The following is a 24,052-nucleotide window of genomic DNA, read 5'->3' on the forward strand; positions in this document are numbered from 1 at the left end:
AAAAATAAAGTCAACTTTTTAAAAATACCATCAATAATCATGACATATTAACTTTATTTTAAAAAATGATTAGCTACAGACATGTACAAATGAAAAATAAAATCTAATCATGAGCCAGGAGCCTATGTTGTACTTGTAACTTATTTACATTTTCAGAATTTTAAAGCCTTGACTAAAGGCATTTGGTAATTTAAAAATGTAAATTTAATAGCCACCTAGCATATGCAGTGTTATATATCAACTCTTAAGGAAAATTTACAATTCAGTGCTTCTATTTTTACTAAGGACAAAAGAATGTAATACAAATGAAATATATATTAAAATATCTCAGAAGGATCTTACACCAAAAAAAAGGGTTTACCATTTCAGCTGAAAAATCATTCATAAATGTAAAACAAATTTTACTAGGGCACTGAATTTTGTAGAAGTGATTGATATATATATCTAGATATATAGATAGATACATAGATATAGATATAAGGAATATATGATTTAATGGCAGAGCATCAACAATATCCAAGAAGTAATAGATTTACCATCACACACTGAGCCCAGACAAAGACTAACTGTATAATAATACTTGAATGAGACATGTAGCTTTTTACATTTCATAGTGAGGCTTACTAAAAAAAAGATATTAGACTCTTAGAAAGAAGGTATTTCTTATTAATGTAATAGACATTCACAGCAACGGCATTAAAAAGCTATTTCATTATTACTATGTATTTCTTTACTATCTACTAGTTCTAGATGCAATTTGGTTTAACCATTCTGTGAATCAGAGGAATGTGCTTTCGTACTGTAAACTGCAGCTGCTCTCAAGCTACCATTAAAGGCAGGTACACCACATATCCTAAGTTACTTTCTCATGTCTTCACAGTGATGAAGAAAGCAGAGACATAGATAATGATAAACATTTTGGGTAATCTAAAAAGATATATATATAGATTCAAAATACAAAGGTAGGAAGTTCCCACTGTGGCACAGTGAAAACGAATCAGACTAGTAACCATGAAGTTGCAGGTTCGATCCCTGGCCTTGCTCAGTGCGTTAAGGATCCAGTGTTGCTGTGGCTGTGGTGTAGACCATCAGCTGTGGCTCTGGTTTGACCCCTAGCCTGGGAACTTCCATATGCTATGAGTGCAGGCCTAAAAAGCAAACAAAAAAACAAACAAACAAAAAAACACCCCAAAGTATTATTTTCCATTCTAAAATCAAAGCAAAATTTTATCTGAAAATTTTTATCTAAAGCAATGCTATTTCAGAAAAAAAAATTCTAAAAGGGCAGTGGTGCTATTGTTTTGCAGTCCTGTTTAAAATGGATCCTTATATTAAATTCTGCCTGTTGAGACAGTTTCTATTTTCTTGACTTGAATGACAGAGCACTTAGTACTAAAACTGTTGTTTAAAAAAAGTTTAAATTTATGAAAATTCAGCTGTAAAAATGTGCAATCATTTGTGTATAAGAATAATACCAACTCTCTTAGCTTGTAAGAGGGCAATGTTAGCCTAATAGTCAAGTATGTGGGTTCTAGTGCTAGACTCTCTCTTTCAGTACCTTGCCCTCTCCTACCAGCTTTGCTATTGCTCTGGGCTGAATTGCCTCCCGCCACCCCCCAATTCATATGTTGCAGCCATAACCCCCAGCATGATGGTATTTGGAGATGGGGCCTTTGTAAGTAATTAGGTTTAGATGAAGTCAAGAGGGTGAAGACTTCATGATGAGTTGATGCATTTATAAGATGAGCCACCAGAGATCTCTCTCTCTCTCTCTCTGAGGTCAGCCATCTGCAAGCCAGGAGGAGCACTCTCGCCAGAAGTGGACCATATGGTACCCTGACCTCATACTAGTTGCCTCTAGAGCAGTGAAAAAATAAATTCCTGTTTTTAAGCCACCTAGTTTATGGCATTTTGTTATGACAGCCTGAACTAAGACAGGAAGCTTGAAAAATTACTTCACGCCCTTGTGTCTCAGTTTACTCAACTGTGCCTATCTCATAGGGTTATCATTAGGATATAGTAAGAACTAGTTATTATAGACAAAGCGCTTAGAACAGTGCCTGACACACAGTAATGTCTCTGGTAATATTAGCTATTCATGTTATGAGCAGAAGTACTTTCTCATAGATAGTAATGAATATGGATTACCCACTTGCTCATACTCTACTGTCTGGCTTGCACATACTTATATAATTGTTAGCCACCTCGGGGCACAGCTAGAAATGATGATAAGTAGTGCATGTGGAATAGAATGGATTGACCTAATTAGTATCCTGTTTAACAAAGAGACTTCAATGAGCAGAGATAAATCATGGTTTTGCAAATACTGGTAAATGATTAAGTTTAGCTTCTTCCATTTACTTCCTTTAAATTCAGAGTTTACTTTATCATATTTATGTCATTGTGCTCAACTGATGTTATGTTAGCTTTCTGGGCAATACTTCTGGTGACTGCCAATGAATTCAGGTTCTGACTTCTATGAAACAGAAGTAAAGCAAAGATAGGGTAAAAATTCTAAAAATCTCTTCTGTACAAAGAATTGAACTAAATATGTAGAATGGAAATGTTCTCGGGGGCAGAGGAATAACCATCGTACACACAAACTTTCATCTGCACGTGTGCAGATAGATAAGACTTCCATCGGGAGTGATCTTTCAGGACACATTTATAAATGAACACATTTTAGAGTCTGGTGGACCAGGGGCAAGATTTTATTTTCTCTTGCATTATTTCAAGGGCTAAGGAACTAAAGATATTAATAATGAAACATTACAAAGAATTTTATACATAATTAAACAACATACAATGTATGCTGTATTGTTCTGAGGAAATACCTGTATTCAGATGTCTATTAAGTTCACAGTGTTTCTGTTGGGAGTTCCATACTGTATTCTGGGGGCAGACCAATGCATTCTTCACATAGACATCCAAACGCTGAAGTGTGGGGAAAAAAATTCCTACCAGAACGGCCTATTAAAAATAAACAATATTTTTGTTTCTTAAGAGAACTGTGAAACAGAGCATTTAGAATTTAGCACTTTAAAAATATCCTTCAACTATACATGCCTTCTGTAAAATATGAAAACTAAGTTTTATGGATTTAGGATAAATATTGAGCTAAGTTTTAAAAAGAGATTTATAGTCAACCATTCACACAGATGTTACAGCTTAACTCTTAATGATTCTCAGTAAAAAAAAAAAAAAGAATTCAATGTAAGAAAAAAATATTAGAGCACAATCTCTAAGTTAAAGAATAGGTTCCTTTAGAAGATAACAATCTTCCAAAAGGGCTTTCAACTCCAGGGAAAGACAGAGTTAGCATTGCTCTGTACAATGCAATCACACAAAGTTAGGTACTTAGTTTGAAAAAAATACTTCTGAGAAAAGTTTGATAGTAAGACTAAAATAAAAATCAGTCAAAAGAACTATCCTGATTCAATTTTGGTCATTTTTCATGTCCTCATGTTCATTCCCCACGTTTCATGCTATAAGATACAATCTTAAAATAAGGAGATTGGTTTCACGAGGATGGGGAAGAATTTATAAGGAATCTAATGAGCTATAGATAGTTTGGATCTTCTTTTGAGATTGTTTACAGAGGCTCAGAATATTAACAGTTACATTATTTTGTGGTTATCATTTTTTATTTTTAAAATTAAAAATATTCTCTTTCATTCAAACATTGAGTGCCTCTGTGATTTAGGTATAATTCTAGGAACTCTCAGAGTCTGCACCCTATTTGAGCTTACCTTCTTGAATGAGGAAAGGCAATAAATAATAAAAATTAAAACGTGAAGTATGTTAGAAGGTAATAAGTGCTATGGAAAAAAAGAAAAGGTAGATGCAAGTATGAGCAATAGGGCGAGCCGAGCAGGGAGGGGGGACAAGGACAGGTCTACTCAGGAGATGGTAGGGGAGGAAGTGGGGGAGTCAGCCACTCAGGGTAGAATGTTCCAGGCAGACTCATCAGGTGAGTAGCATGTCTGGTGTGGTTGGAAGAGGAGAAGTCAGAGAGTAAAGGGATGGGGAGACTCTCACAGAGCCTTGTAGGCCATGATGAGGACTCCGGCTCTTGTATAAATAGGGCCCGGGGCACAGGAGTGGCCTCATCTGACTTATGCATTGAAGGCATCTCAGTGGTTACTCAGGTAAGAACAGACAAGAGGGGGCAAAGGCAGAGCAGGAGGAGGAGTTGGAAGGCAACTGTCTTAATCCAGGTCAGAGATAATGATGGCCCAAACTGGATGGTGGCTAGAGGTGAGAAGTGGTCAGATTCTGGATATTTTGAAGGAAGACCAACAGGATTTGCAGATGGACTGGATGAGAAATATGAGAGAAAGACAGGAATCAAGAATGATTCTAAGGTTTTTATCTTGAGCAACTGAAAAGAGAATTACTATCACCCGAGAAGGGGCAGGTGTCTCTTTTCCTTACTCGTCTTTCTGCTTTAACTTATCTGTGTCCTTTCTTCATGCTCCTAATTCTCTGGAACTCTCAAGTCTCATACTCTTGGAAAAGAAAATCTACATTATAAGACTTCTGTTTAACCCCATACTCTTTTCCCACTGACACAGCATATATACATGTAATTATCCCAGATAAATTCAGTTTATAACAAACAACTGACATACTGAAGGCATATTAGATAATGTGCTATGATCTCTGAAGTAATTTCCAAAGGTGTATTTCTGACGTATATATAATAGCAGCATGGAAGAATGAACATGTAATTCCAAGTGACTGATTTTATTTATTTATTTATTTGCTTTTTAGGGGCACACCTGCAGCATATAGAAGTTCCCAGGCTAGGAGTCACATCAGAGCTACAGCTACTGACCTACACCACAGCCACAGCAACACAGGATCTGAGCTGTGACTGCAATCTACACTACAGCTCAGGGTGACATCAGATCCTTAACCCACTGAGTGAGGCCAGGGATCAAACCCTCATCCTCATAGATACTAGTCAGGTTTGTTACTAATGAGCCACTACGGAATCTTTCCAAGTGACTGACCTTAGTTGCACACTATTTTTATGTAAAAGTTCAAGTTTTCTTGCTAAGCACACAAATCCTAGAAATCACTGTTGCCCTTCAGATGGAGCAGCATAAGCAAGTGCATACGGCAGAGAGGTGTTTGGAACTCAGACTGAGGACAACTGTCTAGACTAGCAGTGTCTTTAGTAATACTCTACTGGTCCTTGGAAATGAGTTGTAAGGCTGATGATGTTCCAGAGGACAGGGAAAGACATAAAGTTCTTATCAGATAGAAATACATGCAAATAACACCAATAACTATTAAGAAATTATTTCCACCTTGCCTTACCTTGTTATGGTCAACATTAAGCAACATCAGTCGAAGGTTCTGAGGACTGGTGCCAGTGAAGTAAACCTCATAGGATTTGCCCAAGGCCACGATACTGTGAAACAAGGACAGTCTTCTCTGGCATGTGTACCCAGCACACCAGCCATGATCCTGTGGGCCTACATCCACAGAAATGAAAGTTCATATTTTGTATCAGGAATAGTATCAATGCAAAGCCTGAAGAGCAATTGTATTAAAATAAACTGCAGTGGTCAAGCTCAGAATTTATAGCTATTATCTATCCACGCATCTATTTAGTGATGTAAGCTATTTTCTCAAACTTTAACATAAGAGGAAGGCAGGGAAGCAATTCCCTCTCTACTATCCTTACGTTTAGATTGCCCAAGGACAGAAGGATAAATTGTGTTGGGGATTTGTACTGGACGGTCATGGAAGGAAACAGCAGATTTACATGTATCTTTACTTTAATAATCATATTTGAGTCCAGGCCAGATGGTGAGGATGAAAATGCTTGACACTTTTTCTGATCTATCAAATGTGAATTTGGTTGGGGAACCAAATATCTCAGATTCCTTGCTGAGAAATATGCTATCACAGAATTAATTTCTTAAAAATAGAGCCTGTACCTAGAAAACATGAATATTTGTATATCTGAACCATTGATCTATTGTTTCTTTCACTCACTCATTTGTTCTCTAATTTGCAAATTCAATAAACTCAAGGTTTTTTTTTTTCTTGCTTTCGACTTTCCTCCACTGCTATTTTAATAAATTATTGTTAAAGACCATGATCATAGGTACTACTGCAGAGTCCACATCATTAGTGAATCAAAGCAATCTGAGAAATAACATGCCAATAGAAAGTGGACACTTTTCATCTGAATCCAGACATTTCCAGAACAGAACACATGTAACGTAACTGCTGTAGCAAACTTCTCTGTTTCACTTCAGATTTCATAGTTTTAGGTTGACTGGGATCACAAATACATAAGCAGTGAGTGAGATATGGAATGATGAATTTTCTTGATGTATTTATTCATTAGTTTTGCTCAGTTTCCTAGCTTGCTTAGAAATATCATCAATATTTACAGTTCAACATCAACTGAATTTTAAGCCAATATAAACTCTTAAAGCTCAAGGAGAGCATAACCTATCCCTTAGCATCCAAGACATATATATTACTTTTAATTTTTATTTTATTTATTTATTTATTTATTTTGTCTTTTTGCCTTTTCTAGGGCCACACCAGCGGCATATGGAGGTTTCCAGGCTAGGGGTCTAATCAGAGCTGTAGCCACTGGCCTACGCCAGAGATTCAGCAATGCAGAATCTGAGCTGCGTCTGTGACCTACACCACAGCTCACAGCAATGCTGGATCCTTAACCCACTGAGCAAGGCCAGGGATCGAACCCACAGTCTTCTGGTTCCTAGTTGGATTTGTTAACCACTGAGACATGACGGGAACTCCATATATCCTACTTCTTTTTTCTTTCTTTTTTTTATTACTCAGATGAATTTATCACATCTGTAGTTGTATAATGATCATAACAATCTGATTTCACAGGATTTCCATCCCACAGCCCAAGCACATCCCCCCACCCCACCAAACTGTCTTCTCCGGAGACTGTAAGTTTTTCAATGTCTGTGAGTTATCATCTGTTCTACAAAGACATATATCCTACTTTTAAATAAACCTTTCCTTGTGGGTTTTCAGAATAGAAATTTCTACAAATAAAATGAAAAACTTAGAGTGACAAAAGCCATATTTTAAAAATAAATAAAATTGTGTACTAAAATTTAAAGGGACACCTTAGTGATATATACAATTTTTATCTTGGAGATTTTTTTCCCACCTAGGTCTATGTATCCTGACAAGGTCACGACATGTACTAAAATATTCAGAGATTCCCAAAATAGCCAATACCCTACAAGTTCATTATTTTTCAGTTTGCTAAAGAGAACAGAATGGGCTAAATCAGGAGTGTCTCAAAATTACATGATTTTAGAGTTACCGTCATAGCACAGTGTTTAACAAATCTATGAACCATAAGGTTGTGGGTTCAATCCCTGGCCTTGCTCAGTGGGTTAAGGATCCAGCATTGCTGTGAGCTGTGGTGTGGGTCGCAGACGCAGCTCGGATCTTGCATTGCTGTAGCTCTGGAGTAGGCCAGCGGCTACAGCTCCGATTCAACCCCTAGCCCAGGAACCTCCATAAATCAACCCCAAATCAACCCAATTTCAAATGCTACCTTTCAGCTCTTATAAAACATACAGATTTGGAAAGAATTTCAGATAAGTCAGTGAATAATGAACATGTTTTTGAATTGTTCTGTTTTATGTGGTGGAGAAAGATTCAATTCTATTTATGTTTACATTTTCTGAAACGCAATACAAGTTTTCCATTTACAATAGTGATATGACATTTCTCCTTTAAATAAATTTAAATTTTAAAAGTGACTGTTGGAGTTCCCATTGTGGCGCAGCGGAAACAAATCTAACTAGGAACCATGAGGTGGCAGGTTCAATCCATGGCCTTGTTCAGTGGGTTGAGGATCTGGCGTTGCTGTGAGCTGTGGTATAGGTTGCAGACACGGCTCGGATCTGGTGTTGCTGTGGCAGTGGAGTAGGCTGGCAGCTATAGCTGCAATTAGACCCCTAGCCTGGGAACCTCTGTATGTCACAGGTGCGGCCCTGAAAAGACAAAAAACCAAAAAAAAAAAAAAAAAAAAAAAAAAAAGAGAGAGAGAGACTGTCAATTTAATGAGAATGTAACTTAAAGATAATGTAAATGATAGCAGCATGGCAAAAATTATGAAAGTGTTAGAAGGATTACTGAAGGTTGGGATGTACAGCTGCCAGCCTACGCCATGGCCATGGCAACATCAGATCCGAGCCGCGTCTGCGACCTACACTACAGCTCACGGCATTGCTAGATCTTCAACCCACTGAGCGAGGCTAAGGGCAGAACCCATATCCTCATGGATACTAGTAGGGTTCGTTACTGCTGAGCCACAATGGGAACTTCCCCCCTCTTCTTCTAAGAGTTTTGAGTACCTGTCCTGGCTTTCTAACGTGAGGGCTGCTGAAGAGCCTCTCTTCTGCAAAAAGATCTTTCTTACACACAGTAGACAAGGAAATCTTGATGTCTGCCAGTTATATATGACAGATAATTTATGAGATATGTCCATCAAGGTAATAGATAGTGAATGCTGAGTAACTCTAGTTTGTTTACATTGAGTACCTACCATTAATGAGATCGACATAACCACCGCCAACTATAGCCACAGGTGAGAGTCTGCGAGTTTCTGTGTCAGAATCCAAGCTTTCAATAACCATCATTGCATAGTCCATCCCAAAGCACCGATAGCTTTGCCATTCTGGAATGTATTCACAGGTTGAATTTCTAATGATCCCTAGAAACACAGGATACACATTTAGAAATGCAACAGAATCTCCTTACAAAAGCATTCACATACTCTCTTTGCTTGTTGTATATAAGATTACTAAGCAGAAAATGTAAGTTGTTATGAGTACGTCAATCATTAAAAATAAAAGTTGTATATTGTTTCATGAACATGAGGATTAACAGAATAAGATCCAACAAACCTTTATAAGGTGCTTTCTCAGTGACAGGAATTCTACTTCCATTTGGGAATGTGAGCATCACCTTAGGAATTCTATAGTCTCCAATTCCAAACTGGCTATTTCCATTCCATTCATATTCTGCTTCAGGTATCACTGCACCAGAATTCCCCAGAAAGGAGCCATCCATATCTCTAAGCAAAGATTTCCTTTTGGCATCACAAACCATGTCTACACAATCAGATGGATTCACCTTACTGTGGAAAAAAGGTGAAATGCATGATTACTTAGATTTAGCATATCCCCTTATTTCTAGAGAGCATCTGAATATACTTGCATATTTGATAAAAGAGTATCAAAAAAAGAACTGGTTAATAGAATCATTTCAGAAAGGATTCAAAATGGGACCTAGTAGCATATGTAATTAGCATTGTAATAAGGCCTGTTTTTTTCCATTGTCTTGATTTGGTCTATTATTATGAATTAATTAACATTTCAAAAGGACAATTTACACCTGTGGGAAATAAAATTAGAATTCCATTTTGCTGTTCCATATTTTGTTGAATGATAGATTTCATATTTGTGCATTGTTCAAAATATCCTAATATTGCCCTAAAGAACAGGTAAATTACTCAGTTGTGCAGACATACAAAATCGTTGTGTTGGCAGGAAAGTCTATATTTTTCCCTTCCTCCTCCTTCTTTCATGAGTCTTTAAAAATTATAAAGGTATTTCCTGCTTGTATAAAATAATCTCAATACTTAATGTAAGTTCAGTCCCATTCACCTTTTTGTCCTAAGCTCTTAGGCTCACCACCAATTGCATATTAGTATATGTTCTTATGGACTCTTGCCTGTGGTTATACAAATGTATACTTTAATTATGATTTTTGTGCTATATATTTTAATAACCATTCTATACATACCCAAACTAAAAGAGATAAAATATTATAAACTCATCATGCAGTTCAATCAGAGACAGTATTGCATCTTCTTCCTGAGTCACCTGGAGTGTTGCCTGTTATTGGTTATAATAAGAAAATGGCTGCTTAATTTGCAATGTACTAAACACTGTACACTATATGCAGGGTACAATATACTTACATTATATGATATATACCATGGGGAAATATGATTTATTCCAGAGGTATAGCAACAAACTATCACCTAGTAGATCTGAGGTTTTTGTTAGGAAAGTCGTGAAGGAGTTCTTGTTGTGGCTCAGTGGAAACGAATCTAACTAGTATCCATGAGGATGTAGGTTCGATCCCTGGCCTCATTCAGTGGGTTAAGGATCCAGTGTTGCCCTGAGCTGTGGTGTGGGTTGCAGACGTGGCTCAGATCTGGAGTTGCTATGGCTGTGGCTGTGGCCAGTGGCTACAGCTCTGATTCGACCTCTAGCCTGGGAACCTCCATATGCCAAACATTTGGCCCTAAAAAGCAAAAAATAAAAAAAAAATTAAAAAAAGTTGCGAAGCTATAAATTATCGCTTACTGTATTATTTTTGGAGACGATCTGAATAAATATTTTTGTACATCTTACGTTCTTTGTGTTCAAGTATGTGCAGGTTTTTTTCCCCACACCCACGGCATATGGAAGTTCCCAGGCCAGGGACTGAATCTGAGCCACAGCTGTGACCCATGCCTGTATAGCTACAGAGACAATGCTGAATCCTAACCTGCTGCACCACAGCAGGAACTCTGGTGCAGTGTTTTTGTGAGAAAGTCTGGAAATAGAGTGCCCAGTGGCATCCTTACATTACTATGGCTTAGGGTTATGTCTTACTTCAGGTTCCAAAGAAACAGAGCCTGAGATGTGGATTTTTGTTCAAGTGAGTTATCAAGGGGGTCCTCTCAAAAGGGAAGGAGAGAAGCCATATAGGGTATGGGAAGAAAAGGGAGATGACCATGGTCTGTGGACTAGCTTCAATCTGATCCCAGGAGAACCTCTGATTAGGAACTGCACGCAGAGCTGTTCCCATCTTGAGACAAGGGGGCTGGTATTTTGCACTCCTGTGTAGTCCTTTCTTGTGGCCCACAAGAAGGCAGTAATAGGGAGTGTTTTAGCTTCTCACAGCTATTCCTATTTGGCTAAGAGCAATCTTCTGGAAAAGCGGGCAAATGTAGGTTACAACTGACCAACATTTAGAGTGTTTGGGGACTGGGTGAGCTACCTAGTAAAAGGGATCTGGGAATGCCAACAGCATCTCAATAAAAGCACAGAACTCAGACATATATTAAGATATAACATTTTCTTCATAACCTAGATATTAAAATTAGACATTAAATCTGAAAGATACAACGATAACTAAATAGGAGCTAGTAGCTTTCTAGAGGGGGAAGACTCTATTGAGCCAAAAATCACTTCAGTTCTACAATGATTAAATGAAGATGTGTGGGGTTGTCATCAAGATAAGATCAGATGAAATCAAACTATTTATGAAACACTGCATTTCTCTGAAGAAATGCTATCTAATCACCATTATTTCTTATCTTCTCTCTATAGTGAAAATGGTCAAAGAGCTCTATCTTTCCTCCAATATTGTCTTATATCTAAATTCCTGGTCTGCACCTTTTATGAAGAGTAGCAGTTGTTGGCTATATTCTTTCAAGACTTAGAATCTAAGTGGTTCAGCTGCTAGAAACAGTTTGACACCAACTAACCTTTGTGATTGAAAAATCATTCTAAGTTTCTGCATATTCTCAGTCACAATGATTGAACTGACTCCCATTTAATTTCCAAGTACATGTTGGGGTGCATATAATAAGATATTTGGGAAACAAAAGGAAACAAAAGAGGTAAGGAAAAGGGAAGAAATAAAAGAGATGACTTTCATTCATAATGACTATAAATGGAGAGATATTAATGTGCAGATACACTTCTGGCCCGGTCTCTATCTTTTATGTTTAATGATGGTGTTATTTATGGATACCTGGGGAAAAACCATGAGAAAATACATATATTAAGGCCTAGCTTGTTCAACTTAGCTAAAGACACAGATATATTAAATAGTCATAACTTGCATAATGCCAATTAAAATTTTATAGACATGAACTGTTACTTTGTTTTATTTTATTTTTCTTTTTAGGGCCACATCTGTGGCATACGGAAGTTCCCAAGCTAGGGGTCAAATTGAAGCTGCAGCTGCTGGTCTATGCCACAGCCACAGCAACGTGGGACCGGGGCCGTGTCTGATACCCTACACTATAGCTCACGGCAACGCCAGAGCCTTAACCCACTAAGTGAGACCAGGGAACCCACATCTTCTTGGACACTAGTCAGGTTCTTAACCCTCTGAGCCATGATGGGAACTCCAGTTATTTTAAATATAGCAACTTTCTCAGATCTATGGCAGGGGAGGAAATAATGGTAAATTGTGACGACAGGAAAGAACAAACTGAGTTTTCCTAGATTTTACCTTACATCAGGCCTATGAATAAATATTTTTGATTGTTCAGTAGTGTCCACCAGCTGTATGTTCTTCACATGAATTGGATGCTGTAAATCCTCATTTAACGGGTTAGTAATGAATATCACATTTGTTTCACCCGAGCAAACGTTTTTAAATCCAACAAATGTTGAACCTAAAATATAAACAATAGCAACATAATTATTTTCTATAGAGAAAGTGGTAAAATCAGTTTCATTTCATGTATACTCCACCCAACACATCATTTAACAGTCCCTTAACCATGGAGCTCTTACCTTATGCAGTAGATATGTCTCTCACTATTTGTAGTAGATTGTTGCCTCCCTAAACCAATGCCACTGAGTAGTCTGCTCCCATGTTTTCCCTAGGCTTGGCATATTTTCTCTGCAGTTTGGTTTGGACAATGGGCCAAGAGCAAGTATGGAATAAACAGATCTGAAACACACTTGCATTTAGTGCCTGCTCTCTCTTGGTGGTCTTAGGGAATTCTGTGATTACTGGCATGTGAATAAGCCTGGGAGATATGTGGCTCAGTCCTTCTCATTATCCCAGACAATGGCCAGCACCCACTACCAGACAGAAGTGAGACTATCCTAGACCAACAACCCCTAGACATCTTGTAAAGTGATGGCAGCTCAGTGAATAATCGCAGATAATATTATTGTTCAGTTGGACAAAGCCCAAATTGTCAGTCACAGAATCATGAGCTAATAAAGGGTTGTTTAGAGGCTCTGAATTTGGGGATTGCCATGTTGTGCAGCAAAGGCTAACTGAAACATTATTGCTCTCTTTGCCTTATTGCATGTATTGTGTGGACAAAAGATAAAACTGATGGAATCAAAAAACAATCTCGGAGTTCCCACCATGGTGCAGTGGGTTAAGAACTGGACTGCACTGGCTCGGGTTTGATCCCAGGCCCAGCACAGTGGGTTAAAGGATCCAAAGTTGCCATAGCTGAGGTGTACGTGGCAGGTGCAGCTGACATTCAATCCCTGGCCTGAGAACTTCCATATGCTGTGGGTGCAGCCATAAAAAACCAAAAACCTCTCCCTTGTACTTAAAATCCAATGACTCAAAACTGAAAAGAGCAAAAAGCGACTCCCCAAATTCTAAATTAGTTATGTGCTATGTACTACTCTTTATTATTTCATTTTCTCCTAAGAAAATATTCTATACTACAAATATGAGCCTGTAGATGAGTATCAAGAAAATACAGATGCTGTTCATACTCTGTGCAGACCCTCTTTATTGGCTCTAAACCAATGCAGCATGTTCAATAATTTTTGTCAAGGGTATCATTATGACAAGTAACACTGAAAATGATGATAATTTGTTTCCATTTCTGAGAATTAAAGTTACGAAAAGTAATAGGTCAAAACTTAGATGACTGGAGTTCCTGGTACAAGGGAATCAGAGGCATTCCTGCCACACCAAGATGCAGGTTTGAGCCCCAGCACAATGGGTTAAAGGCTGCTGTGGTGGCACAACTGCAGCATAGGTTGCAGCATAGGCTGCTCAGATCTGATCTCTGGCCCAGGAACTCCATATGCCCTGGGGCAGCCAAAAAAAGAAAAAAAGAAACAGAAAAGGGAAAAAAAAGAAAAAAAGCCTTAGATATCTAATTTATTGTACTACTTTTTTTTTGAGGAGACGCTGGTTAATACTCCGATGAATGGGAGACTTGCTAAACTGAATTAGGGAATGGCTCAGTGTATTTAATGGGTGAAGTGAAAATACTTGCTATGTTCACTATATGAATTTGTATATAATTAATTTACATTTTTAAGAGGGCAGCCTGGTTCAGTGAAAAAATAGTGTATTTTAAGTCAAGTGACGATCTTGATTCTAACCCTAGTTCTGCCAATAGCTGCAGGAGTTTGGCAAAACGTTTAAGTTCTGTGAACTAAAATTTCTTCATTCATTAAGAGGTTCTAATGAAATGTAGCCCTAATTAGATAAAGGGGCTTTACAATTAGAGAAACTAATTAATATTAAATCCCTATACCAGTGTTTTTACTGTGGTTCGAGAAGGAAAATTAAATGTCAATTCTTTTATTTTTATTTTTATTTATTTTTTGTCTTTTTTTTTTAAGGCCACACCTGAGGAATATGGAAGTTCCCAGGCTACGGGTAGAATCACAGCTGTAGCTGCAGGCCTATGCCACAGACACAGCAATGTGGGATCCAGGCTGTGTCTGTGACCTACACCACAGCTCATGGCAATGCTGGATCCTTAACCCACTGAGTGAGGCCAGGGATCGAACCCGTGTCCTTGTGGATACTAGCTGGGTTTGTTAACTGTTGGGCCATGAGGGGAACTCCTCAATTCTTTAAAATATATACAGAATTTGCCAGAGAACCATTCTTCAAACTGACTCTAATGTCCAATTTATTTGCTTGTCATACTGAGCAGATTAATTTAAATCATTTTTATTTGTGGTCTTTTTTTTTTTTTTTTTAGAGCCACACCTGTGGCATATGGAGTTTCCCATAGGGGTTGAATTGGAGCTGTAGCCTCTGGCCCATGCCACAGCCACAGCAATGGGATCCGAGCCGCGTCTGTGACCTACACCACAGCTCAGGGCCACGTTGGATCCTTAACCCACTGAGTGAGGCCAGGCATCAAACCTGTGTCCTCATGGGTGCTAGCTGGGTTCCACGATAACCACAGAGCCATGATGGGAACTCCTAAATAATTATTTTTAAACTAACAATGAAACATTATTAGTTATACTGTACATATTCTTTATAGAACTTAATTGAGAAGACCTTCAAAGACTATGTTTAAACTTGCCTGAGATGTCCAAGAGGCCACTGATGGCACGGTAACTCATGATCCCTGCATGGGGTTTCCGCGGTGCCATGTTATGCCCTGAAGCAAAGGTAGGCCAGCAAATCCCACCTCTCCCACCTTTTACAAAAATAAGAAAGTTAATGAAATTTTCATATGCACCCATGTGAACCCCCAAATTAAAGTTCTAAAATGTTCACCTGATGGAGGTCTAGAACTTCGATGGGCAGCAGAAAGTTCAATATTGGGATCATCATTAGTCAGGACATCAGAGCAATTAAATTTAGGGCTACTTCCAACAATTAATGAGTTCTAGTAAAAGAAAGTTCAAACAGTATAGCTTTAATAATAACGTTTCTTAAAAGGAAACATAATAATGAATATGCTGAATCCCACAGTAGCAAAACATAACCTATATAACTTCGAGAAATGGACACTTCATTAAATCAAGATGAAAAAGATGTGATTTCTGCCTCAAGTGGATGACACTCACAGTGGGAGGCAGAAGACAGGAATGTAAATAATTACATATAATGATATGTTATGTTTCCATGATAGAAATATGTCCAGGGAACAGAAAGACTAAAAAGAGGAGAGAGTGTCAAAACTATCTAATCTGGTTCAGGAAAGACTTCAGAGAGAGAGTGAAAATTTAATTGTGGCAAGATTAGCAGGTGATAAGCGACGGAGGAAGGAGAGGGAAGGATAGAAAGCTTCCTGAAGAAAGAAATGAGAGTGAAGGCAGGAGGTATGGATTAGCAGGGCAAAGAAGTCAAGAAAATCATTCGTATTCAATAATTTTACCCTTCTCAGAGCTGCTCTTTCTCTTTTGTGTGGCGGCATTCAATTCTTACCTTAATTTGCACTGTTTTACTGGAAATTTTGTGAGATATAGCAGGTGGCATGTAAATCATTGAAGAAATGGCCATTCCATTGTCAACCAGAGTCACATTTTCGACACGCACACTCTCTGTGGTCTGTAATAACAACTTGTAGGTTACACAGCACAAAATACTATTATGAAAAAATAAAAAATATTTTTTGATCCATTTACCTGGAAATAAATTCCATAATCCCAGCATGCCCAAATGGTAAATCCCTGTATAAGAGAACATCCAGGAAGGCCATCTTGGTTCATGTAGATACCATATAAACCTCCATGGACCTCATTGTCAAACCACTTTCCCAGGGAATTAGACTGACCTTTGAGGGAAATATAGAACCAGAGAATTAATATTATGAATTAAGTCATAGAGTTATAAGCAGTACTCGTTAAAGAGGAAGTTCTTGTGAAAGCTAAATATGTAATTCTGATGCAAATTTTAACAAGGTGATCGAATATTTGCATGGCTCAGCTACTTATGGTTTACTCCAGCATTTCTCTTAGCTAATTTGTCTCTTCACTGTTATTCCAAATAACTGTATACTCATTTGCAACAGTTTGATTTAGTTTTAGACCCTTAACATATTACATCTGATTAAATACGAATTTCTTCAGAGAGATCATGAAGTTTGGATTCAAATAAGGCTAAATTTGAAAATCACAATGATGATATATATGTCTTACTGCCTATAAATGTTACTGGTTCCTTCTCTTCACCCTCCCCTTTTTTTTTTTTTTTTTTTTTTTTTTTGCTTACATAATGCTTTTTTTTTCTTTTTTAAATTTTTATTGAAGTATAGTTGATTTACAATGTTGTGATAATTTCTGCTGTACAACAAAGTGATTTAGTTATACATGTACACACACTCATTTTCTTTCAGATTCTTTTCCCACATAGATTATCACAGAGTACTGGGTAGTTTACTCCATTTTCAAGTTAAGTGTTACTTCCTTAGAAGGCCTTCTCTGACTATCTGATTCAAAGTAGCACCTCAGTCATTATACAGAGCAATAAAAAATTTTCACTTTGATATTTAATTACTACTTATGGGAATTATTCATCTCCTCTCTCCTCTTAGAATGTAAGCTTCATGAGAGAAGAAGCTCTGCATAGCTCCTTCACCACCATATTCCTACAGCCTAGAAGGTAATGCAGAGGTGAGTACTCTTTAAATATTTCTTGAATTAATGTATGCATGATCTTGGGAAAAATGTTTAGCATTTTATAACCTCAGTTTCCTCATACATAAAAAGTTTTAATGCCTAATTCAGGATTGTTTCAAAGTGAAATGAAATAACCCACATAAAGTGCCTCAATAAGTGGAAGTTATACCCGTTATTAATGTACAGGATAAAGTGGATTTTAATGAAGGTTTACTTGTGTTCAAACCAGATCAATACCCTTAAAAGCTCCCTCCCAACCATGCATACATTTGAGGAGTCCTTGTAAAGAGCAGCATTGTCTCCTAAATTTTGCTTTGTACTAGCTCTCATCCAGGTCCCCCAGGATCTGACTTCTTCCATCTTCTACTGGTTTTCCTTTCCTTCCTAGTCCTTTGAGATTGATGTTTTATTCGTGGTCAGTTGATCTGTCTGGTTGCTATTTTGTTTCCTCCCTAAGAAATTTTTCACATATCTATACCTTGGTTTCAAAAAAATGTAGCTCCAGAGTTCCCGTCGTGGCACAGTGGTTAACGAATCCGACTAGGAACCATGAGGTTGTGGGTTCGATCCCTGCCCTTGCTCAGTGGGTTAACGATCCGGCATTGCCGTGAGCTGTGGTATAGGTCGCAGACGCGGCTTGGATCCCATGTTGCTGTGGCTCTGGCGTAGGCTGGCAGCTACAGCTCCAATTAGACCCCTAGCCTGGGAGCCCCCATATGCCGCAGGAGCGGCCCAAGAAATGTCAAAAAGACAAAAAAAAAAAAAAAAAAAAAAAAAAATGTAGCTCCATGGAGGAGCAGGGCTCCACCTTTGGGCCCATATGTCAGATTTCTCTTTCCAGCATCTTAGCCTCTCAGTGGTCTGGGAGATGAAATGTGTACACTGATGTCCCATTCCAGGAACTTAAACCCTCAATTCCTCTGCGAGGTCTCACATTTCAACTGCTATCAATCCAAAACTGCCTTATAAACACTCCTGATTATTTACAAAGATCAGTATAGTCAGTGAAAAATGCATTACATCGCCTTATACATATGAGTAAATATTCATATTCACAGGTCATATTTTGATTTAAAACAAAAACCAGGAGTTCCCATTGTGGCTCAGTGGGTTACAAACCCAACTAGTATTCCTGAGGATGTGGGTTCGATCCCTGGCCTCACTCAATGGATTAAGGATCCGGTGTTGCTGTGAGCTGTGGCATAGGTTGCAGACGTAGCTCAGATCCCACATTGCTGTGGCCGTAATGTAGGCTGGCAGCTATAGCTGATTAGATGCCTAGCCTGGAAACTTCCATATGCTACAGGAGTGGCCCTTAAAAACAAACAAACAAAACCGAAACCCAAAAACCACAACAACACTTCAAAGAAGTTGTGGAGAAATTACATATTTTACAATGTTAAGTCCAGTAAAAGCCACTTTAAGCTGTTGGGAGCTAAAATACTTAAAAAGAGTATACATCAAAGAATCAGTTAAATCTGTGGCAAAATGTATTTTGCACAAGAATAAAACTGGCTGAAGTTCAATAATTTTTAAATTTACAGAAAAATGCTTATTCAAAGAATCTTAAAAAAAAAGTACAGAGATTTAAAAAGTGAACTGTAGAAGGGCTATTCATTTTTTCAGAGAAAATTCCATTTCCTTTAGCTAAGTTTCTCAAGATGTAAAGCCTGCAGGTCTATTACTCTTTTACTTTTCCAGTGATAATTAATTTATCTGGTTGAAAAATCAAGAGGTTATAAAAAGTTATACAGTAATAAGTGACCAGTCACCCTGCTTCTACTTACCTTTGCTAACTTTTTGTTTTTACACTTTCAGCATCTTTGTAAACACATATACAATACATATTCTTTTCTCCCCTTTCTTTTCCTTCCACAAAACATACTATACACAAAAGAGTACTATAAATACTACACTGCAACCTCCACTTATCACTTTTGCATAGCCTGGTGATTTCTCCATATCAATACATAGATATGCATCTTTTTCTTTCTTTTTTTAGAGGGGCCTGGTGTGCCAATGTTTGGCCTTCTCTAACTAGCCCACAGTTACTGGACGGAGTAGCTTTCAGTTTTCCACTAGTTCAGACAATGTTGTGATGAATAACCTTGTTCACAAATCTTTAACTGCTGTAGAGGGAACTGTTAGATTACAGGAAGTGGAAATGCTGAATCACAGGTACATGCCTCTATAATTTTGGTAGCTATTGCCAGATTCTTCCTTGTAGGGGTTTTATCATTTTGTCTTTCAACCAGCGATGAATATGTGTTCTTATTTCCCTACAGCCTTGCCAAGAAAACAATTGTTCAGTTAATTCTTGATTTTTACTAATATGATAGAAATGTATCTGAGATCCCTCTCTTCGTGTCCTTAGATTGTTTCTGTTTTTTTTTTTTTTTTTTTCACCCTTGCAGGCTTTACCATGTGAATAGTGAGCACGTATTGCTTTGAAGCAGAAGCAAGAAATAGTGGCATTTCCCTACAGGCATGTAGCTCTGTGCTTAGAAGTTGCTTTTACAAAAGTGGTGATTGGATAAGGTACTCACTATTCCAATACGGGCCAAATCAAGAACTGAAGTTGCTGTTAGAGTTTTTGGATTATAAACATGGAAAACAGTTACCTTAAAAGCCTTATTTTGGAGTTCCCATCAAGGCTCAGTGGTTAACAAACCCAACTAGTAACCATGAGGTTGAGGGTTCGGTCCCTGGCCTTGCTCAGTGGGTTAAGGATGCAGCATTGCCGTGAGCTGTGGTGTAGGTCGCAGATGCAGCTCGGATGCTGTGTTGCTGTGGCTCTGGCGTAGGCGGGCAGCTACAGCTCCGATTTGACCCTAGCCTGGGAACCTCCACATGCTGTGGGTGTGGTCCTAAAAAAACATAAAGACCGAAAAAACCACCACCTTATTTTAAAGGATCTATCCTTCTTTTGTTCCCTTGATATTCTTAGTCAACACTCCTTGTCCTATTCTGTCCTCCCCCATCCCTCTGCTGATCCCCTTTTTGTCTATTTTCACTCACTCCTCTTGCCAAGATTACTCTCTTTCACTTTTATCATGTCTTTCCAAGTCCATCGGATCCAACTGTCCCCGTCCTCTACTTTACCTCCTTTTTTCCTCCCTTATACTTCCTGACTCACTGTCTCCCTGGTTATCCCTCTGATTCTCTCTTTCCTTCTTACCCACCTCCACAGACACAGGATAGTATAAAGACACTCCCTGTCTAGGAAGAGCTCATGTCCTGTGGGATCAGGCGTGCAAACACATTGAGGCAGGGACAGCTAATGGCTTGGGATTCGGACAGAAGGACATGAAGTATCACAGGCACAGGCCTGGTCAGCTGTCCAGCCTGGGGCTCACGGACCTCCCAGAGGCAGTGACTGTGAAGGGGAGACCTAGGGAGCAGCAAGGTCTGGTCCCAGGAGGATGAGGGTGGAGAAGGGGGCTCAGGAGAGGATGTGGATCTGCAGTATTCCAGAACCAGCGAAGAGCATGGCTCCCTGGTGAAGGGTGAGAAGAAAATCAGTTTTAATTTTTCTTTAAACCCAATATTATCTGGAAATAATTTAGTTTGTTGAGTTCTTTCAGTACCTTGGGAGAAACAGTGTTACATATTCAATGAACAATAATTTATTTCTAACAAATTTGGACAAGTTATTTCCTAGTTTTAGTGATTCTATGCCAAAGACTTACTTGAGCAGGGTTCACCATCGATGCGGTATCCTGCCCTTCCGAAACCAGCCACAACGTTATTTTGTAAGACTGTATTGGTCCCTCTGTTTATCTAGTACAATGATAAAGAAAACGCTCTGGGTCAGGCTCTTACATAATTATGCAATGAGAGCAGATATGAAGCATACACAGAAAACTAATTATGTCAATAATTTCAGGAGAAAAAATTTAATCACCCCATTCAAATTTATAATGCAAATGAAGTATTAGAATTTCCCTAGGTTCTTGGTATAAACCTATCACTAGATACTATACCTTAGACTTCACTGGAAAAGTATACTAAAGAGATTACTTTTCGTTTCAGTAGCAAAATCCACAGATGTGGTTCCAAATTAACAAGCCACAGACAAAATTCCAATTTTATAGCAAGGTTAGAAAAAATGTTATCACTCTTTTTGGTTATATTCTGTTATCAATTTGATTTATTAAGAAAAAGACAACTAAGGCAATTACATGGATAATACATTCAGCAGAGGCATTCATTAAAGAAAATATGCTCTAATAAAAATCTGGGTTAGAATAAGTTTTTGGTAATTAATAAACAATTTTATTTTATGAGCTATATCAGAGTGGTAGAAAATGAAAAGTATGGAGCACAGAAGGTTTTGTTCTTGCATATACAGTATCACCAAAATAGTAAAAATCTCAATATTTAAGGCATATTAAACATCCTTATTTTTAAAGATTATGATACAATAGAGTCAAATAAAAATCATAAAAGTAAGTGTCTTTCAAAAAATACAGATAACTTTAAAGATTTGGAATTGATATTTGATTACATTCTAGCATTTATAAATAGATGAAAAGAGAACACTATTACCTCATAAATGTACACCGAGTTCCAGGCTTTCACATTTTGCTTTAAGGTGATTATTAATAGTTGTACAAAAACAAAATGCAATCCTTATCCCATCTTTCAAAGAGCTATTTTTAATTCCTTTTCCTTCCTATACTATAAGTAAGTAAAATGAAAACAGGAGGAAGGTGCATTTCCTCCAAATTCTTTCTCTGCACTTTCTATTTTCTTGCTTACAATCTCACTCTACATCTGCACACACACCTATAGTAACTGAAGAAACTCCATGGGAAGTAAAAAGGATCCAATTAGTAATACCAAATAAGAGCAAATAACCTTGCATGTAAAATCATAAGAATTTTAGATGAGAAATGGAGTTTAGAGGTTATCTATAGTCTATCATACTAATTTTTCATATGAGGAAGGAAACTAAATTCAGAGTTAAATAGTAATATGGATAAGGTACTCAAATTAACAGCAGAGAGAGCCTATAACGGAACTGGAAAACAATAAGTAACATTGGAGAAGCAAGAAAATAAGAGAATTATTTAAACTAACGGATGACAACACAAAGAAAAATCCAGTGGCTACTGGAGTTTGTAAATCTTTTTTTTTTCTTTCTTCTTTTTTAAAGGCCACATCTGAGGCATATGGAAGTTCCCAGGGTAGGGGTGGAATTGGAACTGCAGCTGCTGGCCTATGCTGCAGCCACTGCAACTCAGGATCTAAGGGATCTGAGCCTCATCTGTGACCCACATCACAGCTCATGGCAACACCTGATGGATCCTTAACCCACTGAGCGAGGTCAAGGATGGAACCTGTGTCCTCGGGGATACTAGTTGGGTTCATTACTGCTGAGCCTCAATGGGAATTCCTACAAACCTTTTAAAGAAAGTTCATTTACTCCTTTAATCAGCTCTCTTTATTGGTTCACAATCTTTATCTAAGAAAGAGTTTTCAATGACATTTTGAGATTTTACAAGTTCTACAGAAATTATAATCTTCAAAAAGGAAATTACAAATTATAATATTGTATACTTATAATTTTAAATGTGTTCACACTACCTCAATCGCTGCATGCCAGAGAGTTGAACTCCTATCTTTTCTGTTTTGATAGGTTCCCGGCCAAACTGAAAATGTAACCAAGTTTCCTCGGACTCTGTTGGCATCCCCCCATATTCTTATGCCTGGAAAAAAAAAAATCCCATCAAATACATAAAAATTTGTAGTGAGTACTACAGGGAATGTCTTCTTTATTTCTTCCATGAAATTAGTTTTCTGGTTTGAGCCTGACAAATGAACCCCGTTGATTTTAGAGTGAACCCTCTGAACCCTTTGATACTCTGCCTCTTTAACAGACTACCTAAATTAGAATCTTCCAGGGTGATGGTTAAATATGTGGGTTCATAGGCTCCATCTTAGATTTTAACAAACAAACATACACAAATTTTATAACCTTACATGAGTTTGTATTATGCTTTTGATTGATATTCAAGAAAGAATAGCCCCCTAAAAATCAAATATATTTTAAATAAAATAATAACCTTTATTTGTGAATAATCTTTTTGATTTATATGTGAGAAGTATTTTTAAAGTCATAGTAATTTAAACTATCGATGATGATTAGATAACTCATGTAAGATCAGGGTCTGGCAAATCTTCTAGAGCTGTGCTGTCCAATATGACAGCCAAAGCCACATGTGACTACTTAAATATAAAGTAAGTACAATTAAAATAAAAAATTCAGGGGTTCCCGTCATGGCATAGCGGAAATGAACCTGACCAGTAACCACGAGGTTGCGGTTCGATCCCTGGCCTCACTCAGTGGGTTAAGGATATGGCTTTGCTATCAGCTGTGGTATAGGTCGCAGACGTGGCTCAGATCTGGCATTGCTGTGGCTGTGGCACAGGCTGGCAGCTGCAACTCCAATTAGACCCCTAGCCCCTAGCCTGGGAACCTCCATGTGCAGTGGGTGCGGCCCTCAAAAGACAAAAAAAAAAAAAAAAGATAAAAAAAAGAAAAATTCAGTTTCTCAGTCACATTAGCCACATTTCAAGGGTTCAGTGGCCACATGCAGTTTAGTAGTCACTGTGTTAGCACAAACACCGCCCATTTCCATTTTCAAAGAAAAATCAATTGCACACTATGGCTCTAGAGTTTGCAGGTAAGAGTTGTCCCAGAAAGACATGTTATTGAACCAAAATATCATTATACTACCTTCGCCCACGGTAAAGTGAATGATGTTATCATCTATGTCCAATCCATCAGTCCCAAATACACCAATTGCAGGGGAAAAGCCATTGTGAAAAGCACAGCCTCGAATATAAGATGAGCCATGTTCTTCAATCTATAG

The 24,052-nt window shown here is 37.9% G+C and overlaps 1 protein-coding gene across 7 annotated transcripts in view; it reads right to left on the reverse strand.

The window, feature by feature from the left end:
* Nucleotides 1-24,052, reverse strand: part of PKHD1L1 (PKHD1 like 1) — a 152,263-nt gene that overhangs the window by 11,490 nt on the left and 116,721 nt on the right. For 6 of the 7 annotated variants that reach the window (XM_085021056.1, XM_085021058.1, XM_085021057.1 and 3 more), the window contains 12 exons: nucleotides 23,917-24,046; nucleotides 22,764-22,885; nucleotides 20,864-20,954; nucleotides 16,182-16,330; nucleotides 15,982-16,104; nucleotides 15,328-15,439; nucleotides 15,131-15,247; nucleotides 12,325-12,490; nucleotides 8,931-9,163; nucleotides 8,570-8,737; nucleotides 5,326-5,483; nucleotides 2,835-2,970 (listed from right to left, as the gene is read on the reverse strand). In XM_085021056.1, the coding sequence (XP_084877182.1) occupies nucleotides 2,835-2,970; nucleotides 5,326-5,483; nucleotides 8,570-8,737; nucleotides 8,931-9,163; nucleotides 12,325-12,490; nucleotides 15,131-15,247; nucleotides 15,328-15,439; nucleotides 15,982-16,104; nucleotides 16,182-16,330; nucleotides 20,864-20,954; nucleotides 22,764-22,885; nucleotides 23,917-24,046 (1,705 nt within the window). Of the gene's footprint in view, nucleotides 1-2,834; nucleotides 2,971-5,325; nucleotides 5,484-8,569; nucleotides 8,738-8,930; nucleotides 9,164-12,324; nucleotides 12,491-15,130; nucleotides 15,248-15,327; nucleotides 15,440-15,981; nucleotides 16,105-16,181; nucleotides 16,331-20,863; nucleotides 20,955-22,763; nucleotides 22,886-23,916; nucleotides 24,047-24,052 lie in introns of those variants that run through there. The other variant, XM_085021062.1, reaches the window with a different exon arrangement.

The sequence above is a fragment of the Sus scrofa genome, chromosome 4, assembly GCF_054392235.1.
Source record: "Sus scrofa isolate SSC_HxYL_T2T_F1_AM1 chromosome 4, Sscrofa_HxYL_maternal_Yorkshire_Landrace_v2.0, whole genome shotgun sequence".
NCBI classification, from domain to species: domain Eukaryota; kingdom Metazoa; phylum Chordata; class Mammalia; order Artiodactyla; family Suidae; genus Sus; species Sus scrofa.